At 42.7% G+C, this 23,300-nt stretch overlaps 3 protein-coding genes across 5 annotated transcripts in view; 2 read left to right on the top strand and 1 right to left on the bottom strand.

The window, feature by feature from the left end:
• The first annotated feature begins 211 nt into the window (after window positions 1-211).
• Window positions 212-8,591, top strand: LOC131707158 (protoporphyrinogen oxidase-like). Of its 3 annotated transcripts, none has more exons than XM_059009422.1 (12): window positions 212-311; window positions 771-905; window positions 2,002-2,117; window positions 2,261-2,360; window positions 2,947-3,094; window positions 3,656-3,852; window positions 4,256-4,316; window positions 4,987-5,105; window positions 5,365-5,478; window positions 6,229-6,378; window positions 6,898-6,940; window positions 7,769-8,591. In XM_059009422.1, the coding sequence occupies exons 1-12, from the start codon at window positions 225-227 to the stop codon at window positions 7,954-7,956; spliced, it is 1,458 nt and encodes a 485-aa protein (XP_058865405.1). In that variant the 5' UTR covers window positions 212-224; the 3' UTR covers window positions 7,957-8,591. The 3 variants fall into 3 exon arrangements, with proteins under 3 accessions (XP_058865405.1, XP_058865404.1, XP_058865403.1); XM_059009421.1 differs by having other exon boundaries at window positions 2,258-2,360; XM_059009420.1 differs by having other exon boundaries at window positions 2,228-2,360.
• A 6-nt stretch (window positions 8,592-8,597) lies between these two features.
• LOC117964942 (zinc finger protein 883-like) lies at window positions 8,598-12,566 on the bottom strand. The gene is made up of 3 exons (XM_059009419.1): window positions 12,449-12,566; window positions 10,637-11,049; window positions 8,598-10,274 (listed from the first exon to the last, which is right to left on the bottom strand). Exons 2-3 carry the CDS (start codon window positions 11,022-11,024, stop codon window positions 8,725-8,727), a joined length of 1,938 nt encoding a protein of 645 aa, XP_058865402.1. The 5' UTR covers window positions 11,025-11,049; window positions 12,449-12,566; the 3' UTR covers window positions 8,598-8,724.
• A 974-nt stretch (window positions 12,567-13,540) lies between these two features.
• Window positions 13,541-23,300, top strand: part of LOC117968509 (G protein-activated inward rectifier potassium channel 4-like) — a 25,757-nt gene continuing 15,997 nt past the window's right edge. The window contains exon 1 of the mRNA XM_059009425.1: window positions 13,541-13,622. The gene's annotated coding sequence lies outside the window, so the exon portion shown is untranslated. The remainder of the gene's footprint in view (window positions 13,623-23,300) is intronic.

Here is a 23,300-nt window from a genome sequence, read left to right as displayed (position 1 = left end):
TTTCAAAATCTAACATGAAATAGTCCTCTGTTACTATTATGGCTTCCGGTAGACAGCTCAGAGATATACTGCTTTTAATAGTATAAAATGACATGATACCACGTTATGACCATAACCGTGGTCTGTTTGTTTTTTACGGTCATCATACCTTCACATTGTAACACTGTGACATCGCTGTGCTGTTGTGTGCTTGCTCTCTGCGCAGGGCTGCCTGGGAGAGTGGGATGCAAAAGACAGTGGCTGTTATTGGAGGGGGGATCGGTGGGCTGTCTGCCTGTTACCACCTCACCAAAAGCTCCCAAGTTTTTAAGGTACCTGCTTTTTTTTTTACAGAACACACCACAGTCGATTTTATAACGTGATTGCCGTTTAGCGGAAATCCAAATGTTTTTTTTTTTTTTTTTCACAATGTAAAGTCCACTTTAGAAACAGATTTTTCAAGAGAATTTCTAATTAAGACACAAGGGGCGTGCGTGTCCCGCAAATAAAAATGATGCCAGCTTTCTTATTTGTGCAACGAGGCGCACGAAACAGAGTTTAAAATGTACCGGCAGCTTGGGGGATCCGGTCGATCCAAATAGCTCTGAAATGTATTCAAGAAGAAGCCATTTGCACAACCATTCAATTCCTTGTGTACCTTAAGAGGTCAAAATAACAAGGCAGGCTGAGACTAGTGCTCATGCGCCCTTGTGTGACCAAGCATCAGCGTGTCCAGGTGTCCAGTTTCAGTAGAAAGGAGAAGCAGTTGTTTTGTTGGGTTTGTTTTCCAGATCGTGCTGCTGGAGTCCAGCAGTCGGCTGGGAGGATGGCTGCACTCCACACGCAGGGAAGATGGCGCCGTCTTTGAACACGGCCCTCGAGGGATTCGCCCAGCGGGCAACGTAGGAAAGAACACCCTAAAGATGGTAGCTGCCCTGAGTTTCTTTTTTGTTGCTGTTCTACTAACCTTTTGAGCAACTAAATATACCAATTTCTGTTCCAACCGGTTTAAGCATTTAGCAAGCACACAACCTCCAGACCCACCAGTCTAGACTGCACTTGTCGATCTCCTGATCCGCCCCTCCTGCTCTGCCCTGGTATTACCTGGCCTGTGCATCGTGTGACTGGATCCTCAGCTGATGCACTATCCTTGCATTATTGCTCTACTAATCTGTCACTGTAGATGTCACTTGCTGTAATCCTTACTCGTTGCCTCCTAGTTCATATTGCATTTTTAGTAGTATGATTTGCACTTACTGTAAACTAAACTGTATTTAAATATTAAGCTTGCGTTGTAGGCCTGTAACACCTGTGCCAGTTGCCTTGGGTAACGGCGTCTGCCACATACATTATAATAATGAATTATTGCTACAGTCGAAGAGAAAAACAAAAACTGTGGTGCATTGATAACGTAGCTGTGCAGACTGTTGGTTTGAAGCACTTTGTATTTCATATTGTGTTTCAATATGGTGACGCCTGGTGAAATTTAAAAGGGCTCTCAAATAAATCTTCTCTCCGACTATACCTGGTGTTACCATGAAAGTGTCCCCTGGCCCCGACTTTATCAGCAGAAGGACTCAGTAAGAAATACAATGCAGAACGAATGCTCTGTGTCTTAAGCTGAGGGAACACGAAGCTGCTTTTTCAGGAACAGCGGCTTGAAACCTGGTTCCAGGAGACCACCGGAAGACCACAAGGTTGCTGTGTCAAACTCCCAAGTCTCCCCTGGTGTGCCGTGAAGTGGCCTGAAACCCAGTCTCCTGAAACCAAGTTCCAAGCCACAAAGTGGCTTCGTGTTCCCTCAGCTTAACACGCAGTGCCGGCAAGGTGTTGCAGGGGGGGACAGGTTAAACTGATATACTGAATTCTGAACAGCATGAAGAGTACATTGGTTAAGATCAGCGCGATGCTTCACACCTGTAATAATGCAGTTTTGATTCTCCTAGCTACTTGCTGTCTAATGGTTTAGAGCTAGAAATGTCTACTTATTGTAACTGTTAACCCCTCACGCTTATCCTCCAGGTGTCTGAACTGGGATTAGAGAATGAGATCCTGCCAGTCACTTCGGATAACATCGCCTCCAAGAATCGATTCCTTTACGTGGGAGGAAAGCTGCACAAGATGCCCTCTGGTGCTGCGTAAGGTTTCACTTGAAGTTTCTTTTCTCTATATATATAATTTCTCGTCTCTCCGCGTGGAATCGCCCTGTAATGTTTTTCCCGTTGGTCGTTGTCCTCGCCCCTCACAGTGGAGCCCTGCGTAAAGTCCCTCCCTTCAGCAGGGCCCTCGTCAGCAGCGTGGCGCGAGAGCTGCTGGTCAAACGAGGCACCCAGGAAGACGAGAGCGTGCACGGGTTCGTGGAGAGGCGCTTGGGGAAAGAGGTAAAACTGTTGAAGCAAGTCAGCCGTGCGAGTACAAGATAAGTCCCGCTTTTTTGAAACCAGGAAAAGTATGTTTCTGACGGGTTGCTGTAAGTGTAATAGCCAGGCTTCAAACTCAGACATTCAAGAAAGACATTATTGTTATTATTATTATTTATTTGTCAGATGCCTTTATCCAAGGCGACTTGCAGGTGTTACAGGGCAGCACAGGGTTACAATGCAAGGTATTTAAATACAGTGTAGTTTACAGTAAGTGCAAATAATACTACTAAAATACAATATGTAGTGTGATCTCGATTTAGCCGGTCACAAAAGGACTAAACATTACAGGGATGGAAACAAGACTCCCGTTGCATTGCAGTTTGATGCATTCCTGTTTTTTTAGTAAGACACACCTGCGCTTGTTACCTGTACACTGGTAAAGTGCATTATGAAATAAGATGCTAAAAAGTTAGGGTTACAGCAATGCAGAGCAGTAGCAATGCGACTTGTAATGGGAACGCCGGTTAGTTTCTTTTAGCATTGCTGGTGTCCAGTGGCAGTGTTTTGTGATGTGCGTGGCCGTTTCGTGGTCTCCTCTCCTCAGCTGGCGGACTTTGCGATTGACAGCCTGTGCCGGGGCGTGTACGCCGGGGACTGCCGGAAGCTCAGCGTGCGCTCCTGTTTCCCGCCGCTGTTCCGGGCGGAGCGGGACTACGGCTCCATCGTGCTGGGAATGGCGTTCGGAAGAACAGGTGGGAGAAGCTGCCATGCTTTCACGCTTGTCCGCTGTATTTAAAAAAATAAATAATTTAAAAAAATCTCTTCTAATCTGTATACGGGGAACATATGGAAGACGCAAATGCACGATAGCGTCATGTGAGCCAGATGGGGTTTTTTTTCCCTCCCCCAGTTTAAAGCAACGGGGAGGAGGGGGCGGATTTGAAAAAATGTTCAATGAAAAATATATTTAATTCATCCATGAACGGGTTAAAGTCTCATGGTCCCCTGTGTTGTTGTCTCCTAGGGCAGCAGTGTGGAGTAGTGGTTAGGGCTCTGGACTCTTGACCGGAGGGTTGTGGGTACAATCCCAGGTGGGGGGACACTGCTGCTGTACCCTTGAGCAAGGTACATTACCTAGATTGCTCCAGTAAAAACCCAACTGTATAAATGGGTAATTGTATGTAAAAATAAAGTGATATCTTTTAACAATTGTAAGTCGCCCTGGATAAGGGCGTCTGCTAAGAAATAATAATAATAATAATAATAATAATAATAATAATAATAATAATAATAGTAATGTGGTGTGGTTCCAGAGAAGGTGGCGGAGCTGGAGAGCAAGCTGGCGCAGAAGTCTCGGGAGGAAGGCTGGGCTCAGTGGTCCCTGAGGCAGGGCATGCAAGCTCTCCCTGAGGCTCTGGAGGATTGGCTGAGGAGGACAGGGAGGGTGGAGATCCTGCAAGAGGTGGAGGTGCAGCGCCTGGAGAGGACAGCAGGGGGCAGCGCCTGGGAGGTCAGTGCACGGGGACCAAAGCCTGAACTAAATCAGGACTAGGTCTGTACTCGCTTTTAAGCCACCCCAGTACAATTCTCCCTCGCTAATGGAATTGTAGAAGGCTGTAAATCTATGTTGAATACATTCATAACAGGTTTCACAGACTCAGATCAGCGTTAATCTTGAAATACCTTATCTAAGGGAATGCTGAATAGTCCTATGCTAATCCAGGAATAAATGTTTAAACCTTTTCTTTAAGACAGCAGTTTACAGACTTGATTTAGTGTTTATATTCATATTTAACTTTTGTATATATATTTTTAAATACAGTAACCATGGCGTTTTAGGGTTTTTATTTGTGTCACTGTTTAAATCTTTAACCTTGTGCACACACAAATAAATACTGCGTTTTTCCTTACAGATTAAACTACACGATGGCAGCATTAAGGCAGATCACATTATATCTGCCATGCCAGCTAAAGGTAAGTACGAGTTGGGATTACTGGATAACCTTTTAACAAATTGAATGAACAGTCAAGTTTGTTACCTAATACTGCAAGCCAGCAAATGCACTGGTACAGGCAACGGCAAAGGGTAAGGGTGTGCGTTTCACTGACCTGCTTTAAATCTGGTGATGTGTGTGGAATTAGAGGTATTGTAGCATAACTATCTTTCCCTCTTTTTCAATGAAAAATTACAATGAACTGAATTAAGATTTGTTATAAATAGAAAAATACATGTTGTTGGATTTTACAATGGAGTTCTGGGACGGAGAGCGTCTGTGTTTGGGGTACCGTACAGCTGTGGCCCAAAAGTTTGTTTTTGGATCACCTAGGAGACATCATTAAAAAAATATTTTTAAAAATTATATGCACATAGTTTACACCAAAGCGGTGTGTAATTCAATATGTTAACGTAACATTATTCAACAGGCTTCATTCGACTTTACAAAGAAAAATTTAGTTATGTAGGGTGATGCAAAACGTTTGTCCACAGTAAAAACAGGAATGGATCAAACTGCTGTGCAAAATTAGTTTGTTCTATCCCTATGATGCAAAACTTCTGGCCGTTGCTGTATATCAACATTAGTGCATAAACGGTCCACAGACATTTGGCACCCTGTAACCCCGAATTCCTGTGTCCTCTGTTCAGCCTTGAGCTCAGTGCTGCCCCCTGGCGCCAGCCCCCTCTCGGAGGAGCTGCGGAGGATCACATCTGTCACCGTGGCTGTGGTCAACCTGGAGTACGAGGGTTTAATCCTGCCAGTCGAGGTGGGTGCGCCAAGTCCATGCTGCTGTTATTTTCATGACCTCATCTGTTCTTGCAGGGGCTTGGTCACCATGCTGAGGGGGATAAATCGGGGGGTGACCGTTGATGAAGTGTGTGTGTTTTTAACAGGAAGGGGTGAAAACAGCTTCTAGTACTCATTTGTTTGTTATACTGTTTAATTTCCCTCTGCCAGACATAAGAAGATGCACGTAATAAAAAACTAAGTTTTGAATGATTTCTCCTCCTCGGTTTGTGTTTCAGGGTTTTGGACACCTGGTGCCGTCCTCCGAGAGCAGGGGCGTGTTGGGGATCGTGTACGATTCAGTCGCGTTCCCCCAGCACAACAGGAAAGATGGCCAGAGCACCAGACTAACAGTAAGAGAACGGTGACCCACAGCTTTGCAAAGACTGACTCTCTAGTGCTCTACATACAGGCATCAGTTCAAAGTTTTCCTTATCTTGTAGAAGCTTGCATCCCAACGCCATCCCGCAACTGATTGGGTATTGAAAGAAGCCAGAAAAGGGGGTGGGAAAAATTCAACCACCAGGGTGAAACGACCCAGGAAGTGCAAGACAGCCTAAAAGCATGGCTTGCAAATTGAGTATTTCTTTAACCTAGAGTAGTACTAGATATTATGATTTGAAATTAAAACAGTTTTTTTTAAAAACTGCACATTTAAGACCTACAGTTGTGGCCAAAAGTTTTGCATCACCTAAAATTTTAGAACATATACAAACATAATTTAGATATATTATTTAAGATCATGTAATCAAAGAAACTACGAAATTATATTGCAAAAGTCTACCAGAAGCCGTAATAGTAGTACGTAAGTCATGCAATGTCACATTTTTAATATCGGGTTGTTTTTGGGGGAAGCCACAATAGTTGTATTTGGGGGAGGGGGGAGACTACAAAGCGGTAAGTAATTCAATATGTGAACGTCACATTATTCAGCAGGCATCATTCGACTTTATGAAGCAAAATCATCTCATTCTATGTGTGTTGAAGCAAGTCAGCCATGCAACTACATGGCAAGTCCATTGAGCTGTATGTAATGATACATGGCACAGAGAACTTCTGGTTAGCTGCGATCGCTGTGAGTTTTGACTGCAGTCCTGTCGCAGGTGATGATGGGCGGAGCCTGGTTCTCCGAGGTGTTTGGAGATCCTGAGGAGGTGAGGGAGGAGCTGCTCTTGCAGACGGCAGCCCAGGCAGTCCGGACTCATTTGGGCGTTGATGCAGAACCAATCTGGAGCAATGTCAGTTTACAGAAGGTAGGGTCCGTCAAAAGTCTCTCCAGTCTCGCTTGTGCTAGTTCTATTAGAGTCCTTTGCATTTCTACTAGTCCTTTTTAAAAAAAAAAAAAAAAAAAATCATTTTTTTAAATAATGAAACTCATTTTAGGCGACTTGAAATTACCCAAATGGGTACCCATATTTCAGGAAGGTTTCCAGGTTTTCTTCCTGAATAAATTAATCATATAAATGGAAATCATTGATCTCTTACCAAAATCAAATATGATATTGTTTATCCATTAATCAATCAATCAATCAAAATGCATGTAACTGCAGGAAAACTATCTTCAAGAACAGTTCATGAATACATTCTTTAAATTTGACTTTTGAAAATTTTCTTTGCACTTCTTAATAAAACTGTGGCTCTTATGCTAAATTTAGTACTACAAATGTGAAAAAAAAGAATTAGAAACTAAAATAAAATTAGATGAATAGATGTCTTTTTTATGTGTGTGTTTAACTGCATACTGACGTTTAAAATGCATCAATGTTTTCCAGGACTGCATACCTCAATACACTGTAGGACACTGGGAACGTATTGGTAAGAAACGTTTGATCTTCTGTAACTCAGTACTTCAACGTACGATCTACACCTCTCTCAAAAGACAGTACACCACGTTGCACGGCCAGATGAACTACCGAGATGCTTATAGTCCACCGCACAGTTCTGTTTAATAAATGTGGCTTACAGTTCCAACACAAGGACGGGTGGAAATGTACGAACGAGACCATTCAGCCCATCAGAATTTACCCGATTCCTAGTAGCTGTCTGATCTGAAGTCGGGTCTGTAAGATTCGGTATCGATTAACATGGCTAGGTAACCTATTCCATACCCCCACCAGTCTGTGTGACTGAATAACTCCCACTCTCTGTCGTAAGTCTGTCTCCACTGAATTTCCCCACATAAACAAATGGAGTTCAGTTCAGTCTGTCGCACCTTTTTTTTTTCCCACCAGTATGATAGTGCATAAGGAATTTCTAGTATTTTGCATAGTACTGGCATATACCAACTAGAAAATACAGAATACTGTTTTGGAATATTATCAGACTATTCAGTTTACAGTGTGGTTAAAGAAGGGGGCTTGTTACCAGGAGGTTGCCGGTTCAATCCCAGTCAGACTCACCGTGTGTGTGATCCTGAGCAAGTCACTTAACCTCCTTGTGCTCCGTCCTTCGGGTGAGACGTAAATCCGAGGTGACTCTGCAGCAGCAGTTGTGATGCATAGTTCACCCCCCTAGTCTGTAAGTCGCTTTGGCTAAAAGCGTCTGCTAAAATGACTTAATTCTGCATACCCAGTATACTTTTAAAAATGCATGTAAAAACACGCTGAATGTTTTAACTAAGCTTTTTCTTTGCTTCCGTGACAGACAAAATCAGGCAGTATCTCGGACAGCACAGCCTGCCTCTCAGCCTCGTGGGGTCCTCGTACCAGGGCGTGTCTGTGAACGACGTCATCTTCAGCAGCAAGAGAGCGGTGGAGAGGCTTCTGGGAAACGAGCAGACGCACCTCGACACCTTACGGTGTGGGAGGGGTCTATTCACACCATCTAAATAATGCTTTAATCTTTAACCTCCTCCTGGGGGCTATGTGTCACTGTGGGGTTATTCACTCGCCTCTGTCACACATCTGGGTTTGAATGCGGCTCGTGAATCAAGTTTGGTCATAATAAAGTTTAAAGCAAGCCCCCCAATGGACTTTAGTGTAAGCCACGACGCAACAGGCCAGGGGGTTGAGCAAGACTGAGGTCCTTGCAGAGCTGTGAGGGGAAAGCTGGCTTCGTGCCTGCCTTAAATATTATTGTTATTTTTTTAAACTACTAACTGAAATGTAGAACTATATTGACAACTACACAATTAACAGTACAGAAAGCAAGACTTTAAAACCTTATGCTGAAGTTTACCAACTTGGGTGAAGTCTGCGTGTTCTGCCACCACACTATAAAATCGATTTGCTTCCAGGTGTTTTGGTCCCCCGAAGTTGACTCTTATGCAGGGTCAACGATCTGCAGCAAAGCAGAATTTATTTTTGTTTTTTAAAGTGAAAAAAATGATCTTGGTGATTTATATTTTGAATAACATTATTGTAACTGCGACATGCAAAATAAAATATGTCTAAAAATAATTTATATATAATGTTTCTTTTTAAATTATGCGGTGAAGAGATAATAAAACTGTTTTTTTGTAACTGTTTCCATGTGACTGCTATTAATGTATTAGGATATAATTTAAGGGGGAAAATCAGAAGACATTTCACAGGTTTTTTCCTCTGTGACGTTGCTTGTGTAAAACACAGCTGTTTGAGTGTTTGAAACTCTTCCCACAGTCAGAGCAGCGACACGGGTTCTCTGTGAATTCTCTGGTGTGTTTTCAGGTTTCCTGAATTCTTGAAACTCTTCCCACAGTCAGAGCAGCAATATGGTTTCTCTCCTGTGTGAATTCGTTGGTGTATTATAAGGCTGCCTTTGTGATTGAAACTCTTCCCACAGTCAGAGCAGCAATACGGTTTCTCTCCTGTGTGAATTCGTTGGTGCATTACAAGGTTGCCTGAGTGACTGAAACTCTTCCCACAGTCAGAGCAGCAATACGGTTTCTCTCCTGTGTGAATTCGTTGATGTGTGTTCAGGTTTCCTAACCAAGTGAAACTCTTCCCACAGTCAGAGCAGCGATACGCTTTCTCTCCTGTGTGAATTCGTTGGTGTAAAACAAGGCTGTTTGAGTGTTTGAAACTCTTCCCACAGTCAGAGCAGCGATATGGTTTCTCTCCTGTGTGAATTTGTTGGTGTATTTTCAGGTTTCCTAACTGAGTGAAACTCTTCCCACAGTCAGAACAGCGATACGGTTTCTCTCCTGTGTGAATTTGCTGGTGTGTGTTCAGATTTCCTAACAAAGTGAAACTCTTCCCACAGTCAGGGCACCGATACGGTTTCTCCCCTGTGTGAATTCGTTGGTGTATTTTCAGGTTTCCTAACTGAGTGAAACTCTTCCCACAGTCAGGGCAGCGATACGGTTTCTTTTCTGAGTGAATTCGTTGGTGTGTGTTCAGGTTTCCTAACACAGTGAAACTCTTCCCACAGTCAGAGCAGCAATAGGGTTTTTCTCCTGTGTGAATTCGCTGGTGTAAAACAAGGCTGCTTGATTGCCTGAAATTAATCCCACAGTCCGAGCAGTGATACGGTTTCTCTCCTGTGTGAATTCGTTGGTGTGTTTTAAGGCTGCTTGAGTGACTGAAACTCTTCCCACAGTCAGAGCAGTGATACGGTTTCTCTCCCGAGTGAATTCGTTGGTGTGTTTTCAGGTTTCTTGAATTACTAAAACACTTCCCACAGTCAGAGCAGAGATACGGTTTCTCTCCTGTGTGATATTGCTTGTGTAAAACAAGGCTGTATGAGTGACGGAAACTCTTCCCACAGTCAAAGCAGTGATACGGTTTCTCTCCTGAGTGAATTCGTTGGTGTGTTTTCAGGTTTCTTGAATTACTGAAACACTTCCCACAGTCAGAGCAGAGATACGGTTTCTCTCCTGTGTGACATTGCTTGTGTAAAACAAGGCTGCTTGAGTGACTGAAACTCTTTCCACAGTCAGAGCAGAGATACGGTTTCTCTCCTGTGTGGCACCGCTTGTGTAAAACAAGACTGCTTGAGTGATTGAAACTCTTTCCACAGTCAGAGCAGCGATACGGTTTCTCTCCTGTGTGAATTCTCTGGTGTATTACAAGGTTGCCTGACTGAGCGAAACTCTTCCCACAGTCAGAGCAGTGATATCGTTTCTCTCCTTTGTGAATTCGCTGGTGTGTTTTAAAATGCCCTAACCGGGTGAATCCTTTCCCACAGTCAGGATATTCTCCACTGCCCGCCCACACTGCTAGACTGGAACCTGGAAAATATGAACAGGAAAGAAAGTAAGAGGGACTGCTTGTAGGCTTAGGGCATGTGGCTAGGTGGTGGAGTGGATTCAAGCATGTGAATTTCAGCTATGGGGCTTCTACTCTGTTACACCAGTTTAAAAATGTGTAAAAGCAAAAGAAAAAAAAACTGTCTCCCCTCCCCCCTAGAGATTAAGTTACTCCCAGATCCAAAACCTTATCTGGAGCGCTGAGTGGACATATAGGTTAGTCCTATCTTGAACTGGTTGGAGTGGTACAGGAAAACAAATACCAAGTTATCTGACCTATATGCTCCGTCCCTCTCAGCCACTGTGGATATCAAACAATGTCACAGTAGCTGGGAGTCACTCACCTTCTCCAGCGCCTTGCTCTCTCGCACAGATTCTCTCCAGCACCACGCTACACTCTCGCAGGCGTACAGGCTCCAGCTCAGGGATGTTTGGTTTGAAGTCCTCAGATTCTTCCTTCCCTGGTTCCATGAGATCAAACTCTACTTCCGGGGGCTCCTGTTTAATATGGACAGTTTCCAGCACCTCTTCTTGTTTCACAGGAAGGGGTTCTTCTGTCTGGGGGATCTCCAATTCATTGTGCTCAGCTTTAATCTCAGAGACCTCTGGCTGGCTGCTGTCACATTGCATCTCAGAGAGCTCATGTTTAATGGGGAGGGAAGCCATAAACTCTCGAATGGGGACAAGTTCAAGTTCAGGGAACTCCTCTTTAATCTGGACAGATTCCATCATCTTCACACAGGTTTCTGTTTACTAGCTGCTGAAAGAAAAAAAAAAACAGAAAAAAAGTGTTTATTTAAATGCAGTACTATTAAGGCCATTCAAGGGACATACAATCTGGCAATAGCAGGGGTGGCTTTACTGTTGAAGGGACGCAGAATTTCTTGTCAGAAGTTAATAACACCATAGGATTTTAACTGTTGAATAACAATTTAACCATTGTATATATTATTTATTTTAGATGTATTTTGTGCAATCTGTTATAATATATTTGTTTCACTGTGTGTGTTTGTGTGTTTGTGTATATATATATATATATATATATATATATATACACACACACACACACACATACATATATACATTAAACTGACATTAATAGTATTTCAAGGGAGTAGCAGAATATTATATTTCTTACCAGCAATTCTTAGTTTAGATGGACATTACAGAAACACGACATCAAATTTCAATAACAGTACAATAAAAGCTATGATATACATTTATCAAAGTGCTGTGCATCTTATTGAAAGTACGGTTGTAAATTAATTTTTTAAAAGCATACATTGAAAAAGCAGTTTCATTAAAAAAAAAAAAATTTAAAAATGCATCCCACGGCTAGTCTAAACGGATCAGTAAATCTCAAAACAGTACTAGAGAAAATAGACAAAACCTCATGGCAGGCCTTGATACAAATACAGTACACAATTTAAACAGTTAAGAGAATCACCAAGTCACTTACTTATTATACCGAATCAACTGCTAATAAAATATTTAGGAATTTGCCAAATCTGCCATCATGCACAATAAATGCAGTTATTATTTTTATGGATACGGTATCAAACGGCAGAAGCTACCTACGCTTACAGCAACTACAATAATGTTAAAACGCACTCATGACAAGTGCTTGCATTGATGCGCATAACCTTGTTGATAACCGCACAGTGTAACAACAATAAATGGAACATACGTATTTTAACAGATTAATTCGGCATAAATTAATCTTGTCGATTTGTTTAAACAGGTTTATAATCTAACCCTAACCCCCCCCCCCCCCATCATCAAATCGCACCCTAAAACTGATAATGATGGTAACATCACTCACACACCAAAATCTCCCCCCGTTTAACTCTTTTCTTCTTTGTAACACGGGATAATCACAACGTCACAGCAATTCAGATTCATAGCAACCACAGAGACCAATAATACAAGTAAAATCACACAATGTCTCTCCTATCCTAATACAGCAGAATCAAAGCAGACAGAACATCATGTTGTAGATATACAGCGAGCCACCGCGGTAAAAATACAAAATTATAAATAGATATAAAATCGTGTCTTTTAAACATTTTTTTCACACAAACATCCCGTACAACTGTTCTTCGTACAATCACTGACAGAAATGTTTCGTTTTTAAGGCATTTAGCTGATTTTTTTACCGCGATATCTTCACTCAGAGGGGAAGCGCTCCTTAACATTTATAAGGACGCCATTTCGGAGGCGAGAGAGAAATGATTCTTGCTCGCGCGCGTTCTCCCGGTAGCGCGCTGGTTCTGATTCCCGGCATGCACTTGGTTGTTTAATCAATACAATGTATTTACATGTGCAGATAAGAGCGAGACAAAACAAAAACTCAATCTCAAAACAGCTCTGTGTGTTGCTGGATCACAAACTACCTGTGTTGAATGCAAGAAAGCCTTTAGAAATGCCTTAATACCTCATAGAATTTATTTTACTATGTGTGTTAATTTTATTTTATTTTTTTAATTGTACACACACACAATGAGGCTGGTGCGGTTAAATATATTTATTATATATCAATTTACTGCACGGGCATTTTCCTAAGAAACCTGCTTCACTTGTTTTTAAAAATTAACAGGAAGATGCAGTTATCATGTATGCAATTAACTGGAATGCACTGTACTTGTGTGATTCTTAAACCTCTAAAATTAACCTACAGTGATATTATATTGGCACAGCTACATTGTAAAACAAAAAAAAAACTGTAAAGGTATTTTTTTAATTCATTTTCCAGAATATATTGCAACGTTCAGCAGTGTGGAGTAGTGGTTAAGGTTAGGGCTCTGGACTCTTGACCGGCGGGTCGTGGGTTCAGTCCCAGGTGGGGGACACTGCTGCTGTACCCTTGAGCAAGGTATTTTACCTAGATTGCTCCAGTAAAAACACAACTGTATAAATGGGTAATTGTATGTAAAAATAATGTGATATCTTGTAACAATTGTAAGTCGCCCTGGATAAGGGCGTCTGCTAAGAAATAAATAATAATAATAACGTTGAGTACAAATCATCCAGACGACACCAGCAAGGGTCAGCACACAAGAACAAGGCAGCCCACAGCAGCGTGCACGCTACCCCTTTATTCAGCAAAACCACGTAACCTTTAGACATAACAAGGCATACAATGGAGACATAACAAGACACGTGATTGGACCCCACAAACCGAACGAGGCACAGACACAACACGATGGAATAACATTCACAAACACACTGGGGTCACCCCCGCAGGTGCACTCGTGCGCACACGCACAGGGACTCGGGACAAAACGGTACAACACGTAACACCTAGTCCATATCGCTGCAATATATTCACTGGTAAGTCTGTCCTATATGATAGAGTGTTTGCGTGCATGTATGTTTTTATACGGATGAGACCCTAACATTTAGTGTGGCTAAAATAAATGGTAACTTACTTTTTTTTTTATTGTCCACGCCTTGCAAACTGCCTTGAGCAACACTATTTAAATAATCATTTTTTTTTTAAGAAATTGGGATATGGCGCAGTCGTTTATTTGTTATTATTATTATTATTATTATTTCCTACGTTTGTTGATGCGATTCTCTTTGGACAAAAAAATACGCCGTGCCTTTTACACTACTGCAGGCCCCATGTAAAACGTCATTGTAGTTCACGTCACCTGACTCGGTCACATGACAGGTTTGGATTCTTCAGCGAAGCCGTGCACAATATTCATTCATTCGTGTCACAATACAGCCATGGGATGCTATCATTTTCCATTAGTTTCAGAATCGCGATGAATTTACAAGTCAAATCCTCCAGGTGGTTGTCCAGTAAGGACGGTGCAGTCTTGTCTCTGGGATGCTAGAGTCAGGATACTCGTTCCCATGAATTTATCTTTCTTCAAATGAATTAAGTTTGTTAAATCCTAGACTCTGAAACTCATTTGCCACAGTTATCATTATATTCTCACCGCCCACTTTGTGCCAGAATCAGACAGCAAGTAACTGAAATGCATTTTTACCATTTAAAATGCAGGCTCTTTAAAGAGTAATATACAAAAATAAAACATTGCACAGGGACTCAATGTAATGTTAATGTTTGCATTCCTAAATGAGTGAACAGTCCCAAAGAACATGGGCTTCAAGGTTTCTCGCCTGTGTGTGTTTTCAGGTTTCCTAACTAAGTGAAACTCTTCCTACACTCAGGGCAGCGATACGGTTTCTCCCCTGTGTGAATTTGTTCGTGTATTTTCATGTTATTTGAGCGTTTAAAACGCTTTCTACAGTCAGAGCAGCGATACGGTTTCTCTCCTGTGTGAGTTCGCTGGTGTGTTTCAAGGCTGCTTGACTGACTGAAACTCTTTCCACACTCAGAGCAGCGATATGGTTTCTCTCCTGTGTGAATTCGTTGGTGTGTTTCAAGGTTGTTTGATTGTTTGTTTAAAACGCTTTCACCACTCAGAGCAGCGATGCGGTTTCTCTCCTGTGTGAGTTCGCTGGTGTGTTTTCAGGTCTCCTGACTGACTGAAACTCTTCCCACAGTCAGAGCAGCGATACGGTTTCTTTCCTGTGTGAGTTCGCTGGTGTGTTTTAAAATGCCCTAACCGGGTGAAACCTTTCCCACAGTCAGGTTATTCTCCAACGCCCGCCCTCGCTTTAGCGATAGCGCGGCTGGAGGTCACTCGACAGCAAGGAGGATACTGTGTTACTCTCAAGAAGAAAAGACAACTCACTCGCGGATGACTGCACAGACAGTCGCTCACATACCACAGACAGTTATAAAGAGCGGCCTACCTCGCAAGCGGGGAGGCCGCTGAAAGACAGAAAGATAAAAGGACTCTGTCTTTTTTCAAGAGTCGTTGATTCCAGGAAAGCGGCAAGCCTACTTTCAGCACAAATGCTAGGATAATACAACTGACCAGAATCGACTCAAGGGCTATTTCTTATCAGCTAAACACAGAGGTGTTACCTAACCGTCTTGCTTAGGAAAAAGAGGGAGATTGTCCTGTGAGTGACGGTTTTAAACCCTCGGTGGGCGGGACCGAGTGCGTCATCCCAGGAAGGGGCCTTCAGTAGCTCTGGTATAGAGAGCTCAAGGGCGGGACTATCCCTTACATAATGTTGGTGGTCATCTTCGAATTGAAAGGGAGCACGTTATGTTAGTTTAAGCGTCGATCGAATCAATGTTGTTACTGCATTCAATGCCCTTCATTTGTCGAGGCTGTTTTTGCTCTTTCCTTGTACCGGCAGATTGCAGTTGTCAGACACGCAGCGCATTTGTTATCACCGTCAGTATAACACCAGCTCCACAGCTTGTCAGCGCCGGAGGCTACCGTTGTAAAACACAGATGCAATTTGTCATGGGCCATGCCAGCGCCACAGACCTCAGCACTTTCTCAAATATACCTCGTTACCGATTTTGCTTTGACGGTGACTCCGGCTGCAATAAAAAAAAAAAAAAAAAAAAGAAAATTGAATCAATTTTGATTGTCCTGCAGTAGAACAGTCATGGATTACTGACTTTGATCAATGGAGTTTTCAAACTTATGTTGCGCACTATTTTACCCTTCTACCCCATGTTTTTTTTCCCCATGGTTGTGCAATGCATTTACCACAGTTTACCCCGGTTTGGCATGTTTTATTTGAATCTGCTTGACCCTACCTTTGTAATTCTCCACCATGCTTACCTATTGCTTTCACTAAACCACGCTTTCACTGCGATTTACTAAACACCGCATTATGCTATAATAATATATTTCTTCAAAAATCAGTAATAACCTTCTGGTTAAAAAATAACGAGGCATTATGGTCTTGCAGGGTGTCTTATACAGCGACTATAGGCATTTCTTTATGATAATACTGTGCAAATTATACGTCAGATTATTTCTCCTAGCAGATTTTGTATGGGTGATTTATACAACTTTGAAAATGGTACCTTCAGTACAGTAATTAAGAACTGAAACTGAACGCAGAGCAGCGCCTCTGAATAGCAAAGGGGTTTAAGAACTAGAAAGATGAGGACAGCCAGCAGCGGGAAGAAAGGCATGCCTGATTGCGCAAAGGAACCAGAAATGCGTGCAATCATGACCTATTGTATAGTAAGCTGCTTCACGCAGTGGAAACCTTGCATCGATTTAAATGCTTCTTTCATAAGTAAAATCTGGGCTCCTATAGAATTTCCTAATAATGCTAATTTGTCCCCATATTTCACAGCAGTACAGTAACACATCTGGCATTGTTCACATTCAGCTAGGAAATCTGCAGTATTTTGAATATCTTGTGGAATACATGAAGGATAATTTAAGGGTTTTTTTCCAATAAAAAAAGTTATTAACTATAGTTTAGATTGTACAACTGAAATCACTCAGAAGTAGTAAAACCCTGGATAATAATAATAATAATAATAATAATAATAATCTATTTGTATAGTATCACAAAGCGCTTTACAGAGGTAGGCTGTGAACTGCGCATTATATGCAGAGTCACTTCCGATAGGACATTGATGTAACATCTCATCCGCAGGACGGAGCACGAGGAGGTTCAGTGACTTGCTCAGGGTCACACACAGGGAGTCATTCAGTGGCAGAGGTGGGATTTGAACCGGTGACCTTCTGGTTACAAGCCCTGGATTTTACCCACTGGTCCGCACTGCCTCCTATGAGCGGATAAGCGGTGGCTGCCTTCTAGCGTGTCGTTTTGATAAACCTACCGGTTTGTTTTAGTGCGCTTTACCGAACCAAGGAATACATCTGTATTGCATCGACCTCTCATTTCTTTTCAGAGATTCAACTGTGAAAATAATCCAGCGAACCATCCCCATAGTCAAGCACACACGCATGTTGACTAAATGCCTTCATAACTAATAAAAATAAAAACAAAGTGCAAAACTGAGCCAGATTGTGTTGCATACAGGTCAGCTGCCTTCAACACAAAAAGCTCGTTCAAATTGATAGATAACGTTTGCAGAGAGCAAGCCCGCTCCGAGGATTAAGAGTTTGATAAGAGAGAGATCCAGCTGTGCCGGACGCACAAACACCCACTTCAATTACAGGCATTAATCGACTCTGCCAGTTCAAGGAGGCACTGGCATCTGTCTTGAAGCTGCTAACGTGATTAAACTAGGAAGAATTATCTCTGCGAAAAGGTCAACCCTGACCCACATGAATAAAAGCATGGTTTAGCGCGCAGGATGTCCGGTTACCACTTCTGCTGCTGTTGCGCCTTATCGAAAAGAACTGCTTTAAAAAAAAAGAGCAGATTGGGGCGAGTATTAAATATTCTCTTAAGAAATGTTTGCTCCTGTTTTGAATCACTTTGGATATTATTGTCTGTTTCAGTCATAAACTTCCAGATGCAAAACACACTGCTAAGGAGTGGTTTTCATATACCAACTGTGTTTTGTTTTTTTTTAAAACGGTAAAGCATAGGTGAGAGGTTATCCAGACAGACAACTCTGTGTGTCCTGAAATTTGATTTCAGTGCGGGGTCGGGAAGTTAAAAGGACTGGTAAGTACAGCACCGTGAGGCTTGATATTTGTGAGCCTCAGCTTGAAGGTAGAATATTGGAAGCCTTCCTCTTTGTTGTCTGAAGCTGGGATCTAAAGCTGGCTTCACAATGCAGCTGTATTGTCACAGGATCTGAAAGGCACGCCCGCACTGGAAAGAGAAAGCCAAGGCAGGCTTTCCATGCCGACCTTGAACAGAGAATCTGTGTGGAGAATACAAAAAGCATACAGAATCGATTTTCTTTTATTATTTTTTTAAAGAAAGTGGTTTCCGAGCTTGAGCTCTCAAGAGAAGTAATAAAAAAGTCAGTCTGACGTGAGGCACATTCGTGATACACCTTGGAGCCTGTGGAATATCTGACAATTACACACACTGTCCAATTATTTTACCCCACGAATTCCTCCTCAATTTAGAATATCCAATGATTATTTTTTCACCTCACCGCACCGATTCCTCACACAGTTCAGGAGGACTGAAGGTTCAGCGGGCGTGCTCCGATCCCACGAGCGAGCCAGCTTCCTCTTCCACACCCAGCAACTCCAGAGCGGATGTCAGTCCTGCAGGTAAAGCACAGGTAAGCCTGTCAAAAGACTAGCCCTGCAGGTGTCCGCCCAAGCTCACTTAAAACGCCTAAGCCAATGCAATGCTCCCTCCCGATTTCCCAGCGAAGACCGGCCACTTCCCACAGCCAGGACGCGAACCTGCGCTCTGTATGACTCGCCCTGCACACCACGCATATTAAAAACAAACACACATCAAACTATGCTACAGTAGGATGATTCCATAGTACAGTATAGCCACGGGGAACACTGCCAACCATGCAAACATACCGAGCAGGGCCGTCACCAGAGATTCGACCGAGGGTCAAACTGAGGGTTTTCAACCTCCAAATCTATTGTCTGAGCTTTTGTACTTTACCAGAATTTTTACATGAGCATCAGCATATTTTTTTGTATTACTTTCTGCAAGAGAAGCTATCTGGGGCCGCAGCCTGGGCTGTACAAAGGGCATAACTAACTGGTTTTGCTTTGCCTTGAGGGAACAAGTGTCGAATCTGCAATCTCAGCTCATCCCTGCCTGTCCACACTCCCCCCCCCCCCAGCTCCGCTCCCCTCCCCTCTCCTCTGTGTCTTTCACCAGAAACGATGACACCTGCATATATACACTTCACTGCACAGCAGCAGAAAAAAAAAACGATGCATTTTCTCAGGGGATAGTAACTGTCTGTATACGTTTTGGGTGTCACTGGATTTTATTTACTGTATTCATGACACCCGTTTGCCAGCAGAGGACGCCTGTGCTTCACGGGAGTCTGACAAGTCTAAAGCGAGAATCTCTTAAGACTTCTAGCAACATCTCTGCGTGTATTGTTAAAGATGTACCCAGATATGCTTGTTACACACCCCTGAAACCTTTCTGAGACCCCCACTTTCTGAACACCTGTTTTAATGCGTTTAAACAATTGAAAGCTGCATATCCCTTTAGTTGTATTAACATAGACAGTGCAGTGTCGCTGCTGTGTGTGGCTTTATGTGTGTATCCTTTATCAGCGTGCCCTGACTGCATAATACAATTATTTCCGACATTATCTTAATGAATATTTCATTCAGATCTGAATTTCCGAAGCACTACAAGTAGAATTATTTTTTATATATATTTTTTTATTCTTTTATGAGGTCGCCATGCTGAAAGGGTTAATAAAATATAAATATATATATATTTGAGCAGGCAATTGTCTAAAATCGGAGATGCAAAAGATATTTAGCAAGTCAGCTGCGTGGAACATTTCTTTATATGTGTTTAAGGGTTTTCATGTCCCCTTTTAAATCAGAAAACGGAGCGTCTCAAATCGTCACCGCGAGGTATGGAATAATCTGCCAAAACATCATTTTATGGACTTGAATCGGGAACTAGAAAAAGAACGAGGCGTGAAACAACCGGGCCAAATTAAACAAGGTTAAAAAAAACGACAACAAACAATCTGTTTTCACAATCTGGGACACTAAATGCTTGCCCCCCCCCCCCCCCCCCCCCCCCCCCCCCCCCGCCTCTCCCTCTCCCTCTCCCCAGGGAGGTTATCCAGCTACAGTATAGAATACGGAAACGTTCTGCCTTTTAATAGTAATTAGCTGTGATGGGTTTTAGCGGCTGCTTGAAGATTTTGAGACCGTAGTTCATTAATTATCCACAGGGAAGGTGCGGTAAACTGAAATGCTCTAGCAAGATTCAAAGCAATACCACTGGGTGCTGCTACAGCATCAGAATGTGTTCTGTGGTAATCTCATGAATGCCAAGCTTCACCGTGTTCGAGATCGCAACATTACCGGCAATGCAAAAGCCACCAAACCTATAAACAATCAAAAAATGCTCGGCGGACTGCGCACGGATAAGCAGCCAGGATCCGTTGCCAGCAAAACGCTGCTGCTCCGTTTGATTGAAAATTCCCCCCTTTTTTAATGTATTATTCGCTGCCAAGCTAAATAGACTTGCGTCTCTCTGCAATACAAAAAACATGTCAGCGTTTTTTTCTGTTCGAATTTACCTTTAAACGTTCTACTACCTCGTAATATTAAATTGCTTATTTAATGAAAGTAATTAAAAGTAAAGCATAGGGAAGCATTGTAAAGCACAGAGAGGTCTGGTAAAGCATAGGGAAGCATTGTAAAGCACAGAGAGGTGTGGTGAAGCATAGGGAAGCATTGTAAAGCACAGAGAGGTCTGGTAACGCATAGGGAAGCATTGTAAAGCACAGAGAGGTCTGGTAAAGCATAGGGAAGCATTGTAAAGCACAGAGAGGTCTGGTAAAGCATAGGGAAGCATTGTAAAGCACAGAGAGAGGTCTGGTAAAGCATAGGGAAGCATTGTAAAGCACGGAGAGGTCTGGTAAAGCATAGGGAAGCATTGTAAAGCACAGAGGTCTGGTAACGCATAGGGAAGCATTGTAAAGCACAGAGAGGTCTGGTAAAGCATAGGGAAGCATTGTAAAGCACAGAGAGGTCTGGTAAAGCATAGGGAAGCATTGTAAAGCACAGAGAGGTCTGGTAACGCATAGGGAAGCATTGTAAAGCACAGAGAGGTCTGGTAACGCGTAGGGAAGCATTGTAAAGCACAGAGAGGTATGGTAAAGCACAGGGAAGCATGGTAAAGCACAGAGAGGTCTGGTAAAGCATAGGGAAGCATTGTAAAGCACAGAGAGGTATAATAAAGCATAGGGCTCAGAAAAACTACAGGTACACTGACACCACCTCAGAAATGAAGTCTCTGATGCCATGAAGGTGCAGGCATACCATCTCTTTTGCCTTGGCAGCTCAGACAGCATCTCGAGGCCAGGGTGGGGGGGCTGGAAGACCACCTGTCTCAGTCGTGCAGCGCGCATGTGCAGATGGACGGGAGGGAGCTCGCGATCGGTTAAATAGAAATGACATTTTAGAACATTAATAAATAGTAAAATAAAAATACAAATAAAATAAAAAAAATACATCCTAACAGTTTTAAAAGATGATGTCATTTAATCATCGGCTAGCATTAGGAAGAAAAAAACGAGCTTCCGGCTAAATAGAAAAAGCGTAGGCGTTTAATACCTAACAACTCTTTCAGGGTCAGCCTTTTCTTTCTAATAATGAAACTGCAAACTCAATAGAGAAGCCTAGAAGACAAGCACACAGTGTATTGATTTTATTTTTTTATTTTTTTCACTGCTGCGTACAACATGCCACAGTCTTATTATTTTGTTAGCAAATATTGGTCCGCTGGTGACTACTTTGTCCAGTGACACAGGCTAATAAACGTGAGTAATATCTACAATATTCTGTAAAACGGTTATGGAGTTTAAATATGATTGTTTAGTTGCTAGCAATCGGCTGTAATTCATGCCGTTGCAAAGGGAAGCCGTCCACAGTGACAGCTGACTGCCCTGTAGAAGAAAAAAAGCAAATTAAATTTTTGTTTTTTAAAATGTTACACCTATTTTAAAGCAAACACCTATTTTCGTTTTTAAAACAGACATCTGAGGCTACACTAAGTTAAAGAAAGAACTCAGTTTGCTTGCTCTGCCTTCCAGGAAGTCTGAACAATATATACACACGCTAAAAGAAAAAAACACACCTCGATACATATATTAAAATGTGGAGGAGATTACCATTGCATTACAGTTTCAGGGGACCCTGTGGATTAGCTTGTGCAGCCGTGAGTAAAATGGCAAGCTACTGCCGACCTTCGCCTGCTATTTATTCAAGGCTGTGCAAAGACAGAGATCAAACACTGGGCCACAGAAGAGACAGGTGCTTCGAATGTGAAAAATTATCCATTACGTCCTGCTGTGCCTTTGCCTCCCCAGCCTCCACCTTTCCTGACTGAACTACAAATGACATTGGAAGAAAGATCCGATGGGCCAAATGTCCTACTGTGGGCAAATTGCCTCTATCATGCGTTTACTACGCAGTGGCCATTTGGCAGCCACAGGCCGGTGTGTCTCCTACACAAGTCTTGTAATTATTGTACAAAACAGATTTCTAAATAAAACTATCCTCAAGTGTGTAGCAGCTGTAATTTAAACGCCAGGACCATTTTAAAAAACTGTTACTTGGTGCTGTGCCTTTATAGAGGGAGGGATGCAATTTCAGGTTTTTGAGTCTAATCAACGGACACTCTGCAAAGCATATTCCGCGAGCCTGGAAAAAGAATTCTGACGAGACGAGTTCAGTTCATCAAGAGGGACTGGAGAGGGTGAGCACGAGATTGCATCTCAAAAAAAGCAATCTCCAGCACTATGGCTCCTCGTATCCAGGACAGATTGAGTAAAACCTCCTTCCAAAGAGAAGAGTCTTTAGGCAGTAGGAATCAGCAGGCGCCCACTTGAGTTCTCCTGAGCTGTTGTGGGAAATTGCCTCAAAACGGCTCGCCTGGTAAAGGCACGGCCGCCTGGTGTGCAGGGCGAGTCATACAGTCAGGGGAGCACAGGAATGTACAGGTAGGAAACACCTGGGTAAATGAGGGACACCAAGTATATTGAAAGCACGGGCTTCCACAAAGGTGTGGCTCGTGCGTTAATTTAGCAAACAACATCCCAGCATGCTTCGGGTCATGTATAAAAATGCTGGACAGGCCTGGGTGCCTATAATTATGGCTAGCATGGCTGCAAGAGGAGACCTCAGTGACTTTGAAAGAGGGGTGATTGTTGGGGCGCGTTTGGCAGGAGCTTCAGTGACCAAGACAGCTCAACTTGCTGATGTTTCACGAGCAACGGTGTCTAAGGTGTGACATGGAACTCCGAGCGAAAGACATCATCAGCAAAGGGCAACAGTGGGCAGAATGGGCAAATAATGAAAGAAAGAAAGAAAGAAAGAAAGAAAGAAAGAAAGAAAGAAAGAAAGCAAGCAAGCAAGAAAGCACTGGGTTGTAGTGTGGAAGGCAGTGGATTTGAGTAGCTCAGTGGATAGAAAAAATAAAGAATATTCAGAAAGCAGAGAAAGAAAAAGAAAGCGAGCTCACATCACACCTCGATGAGCAGCGACAGCGAATCAACCC

Source organism: Acipenser ruthenus, chromosome 38 (genome assembly GCF_902713425.1).
Source record: "Acipenser ruthenus chromosome 38, fAciRut3.2 maternal haplotype, whole genome shotgun sequence".
Lineage (NCBI taxonomy): Eukaryota > Metazoa > Chordata > Actinopteri > Acipenseriformes > Acipenseridae > Acipenser > Acipenser ruthenus.
This window is presented reverse-complemented; position numbering and strand designations above follow the sequence as displayed.

Excerpts from the sequence above, each read along its gene's own strand:
- LOC131707158 (XM_059009420.1), top strand. The coding sequence starts at position 225 with ATGCAAAAGACAGTGGCTGTTATTGGAGGGGGGATCGGTGGGCTGTCT. Across the intron at positions 906-2,001 it reads GAAAGAACACCCTAAAGATG|GTGTCTGAACTGGGATTAGA; the intron begins GTAGCTGCCCTG and ends CTTATCCTCCAG. Across the intron at positions 3,853-4,255 it reads CAGGGGGCAGCGCCTGGGAG|ATTAAACTACACGATGGCAG; the intron begins GTCAGTGCACGG and ends TTTTCCTTACAG.
- LOC117964942 (XM_059009419.1), bottom strand. The coding sequence starts at position 11,024 with ATGATGGAATCTGTCCAGATTAAAGAGGAGTTCCCTGAACTTGAACTT. Across the intron at positions 10,275-10,636 it reads AGAGCAAGGCGCTGGAGAAG|GTTCCAGTCTAGCAGTGTGG; the intron begins GTGAGTGACTCC and ends CATATTTTCCAG.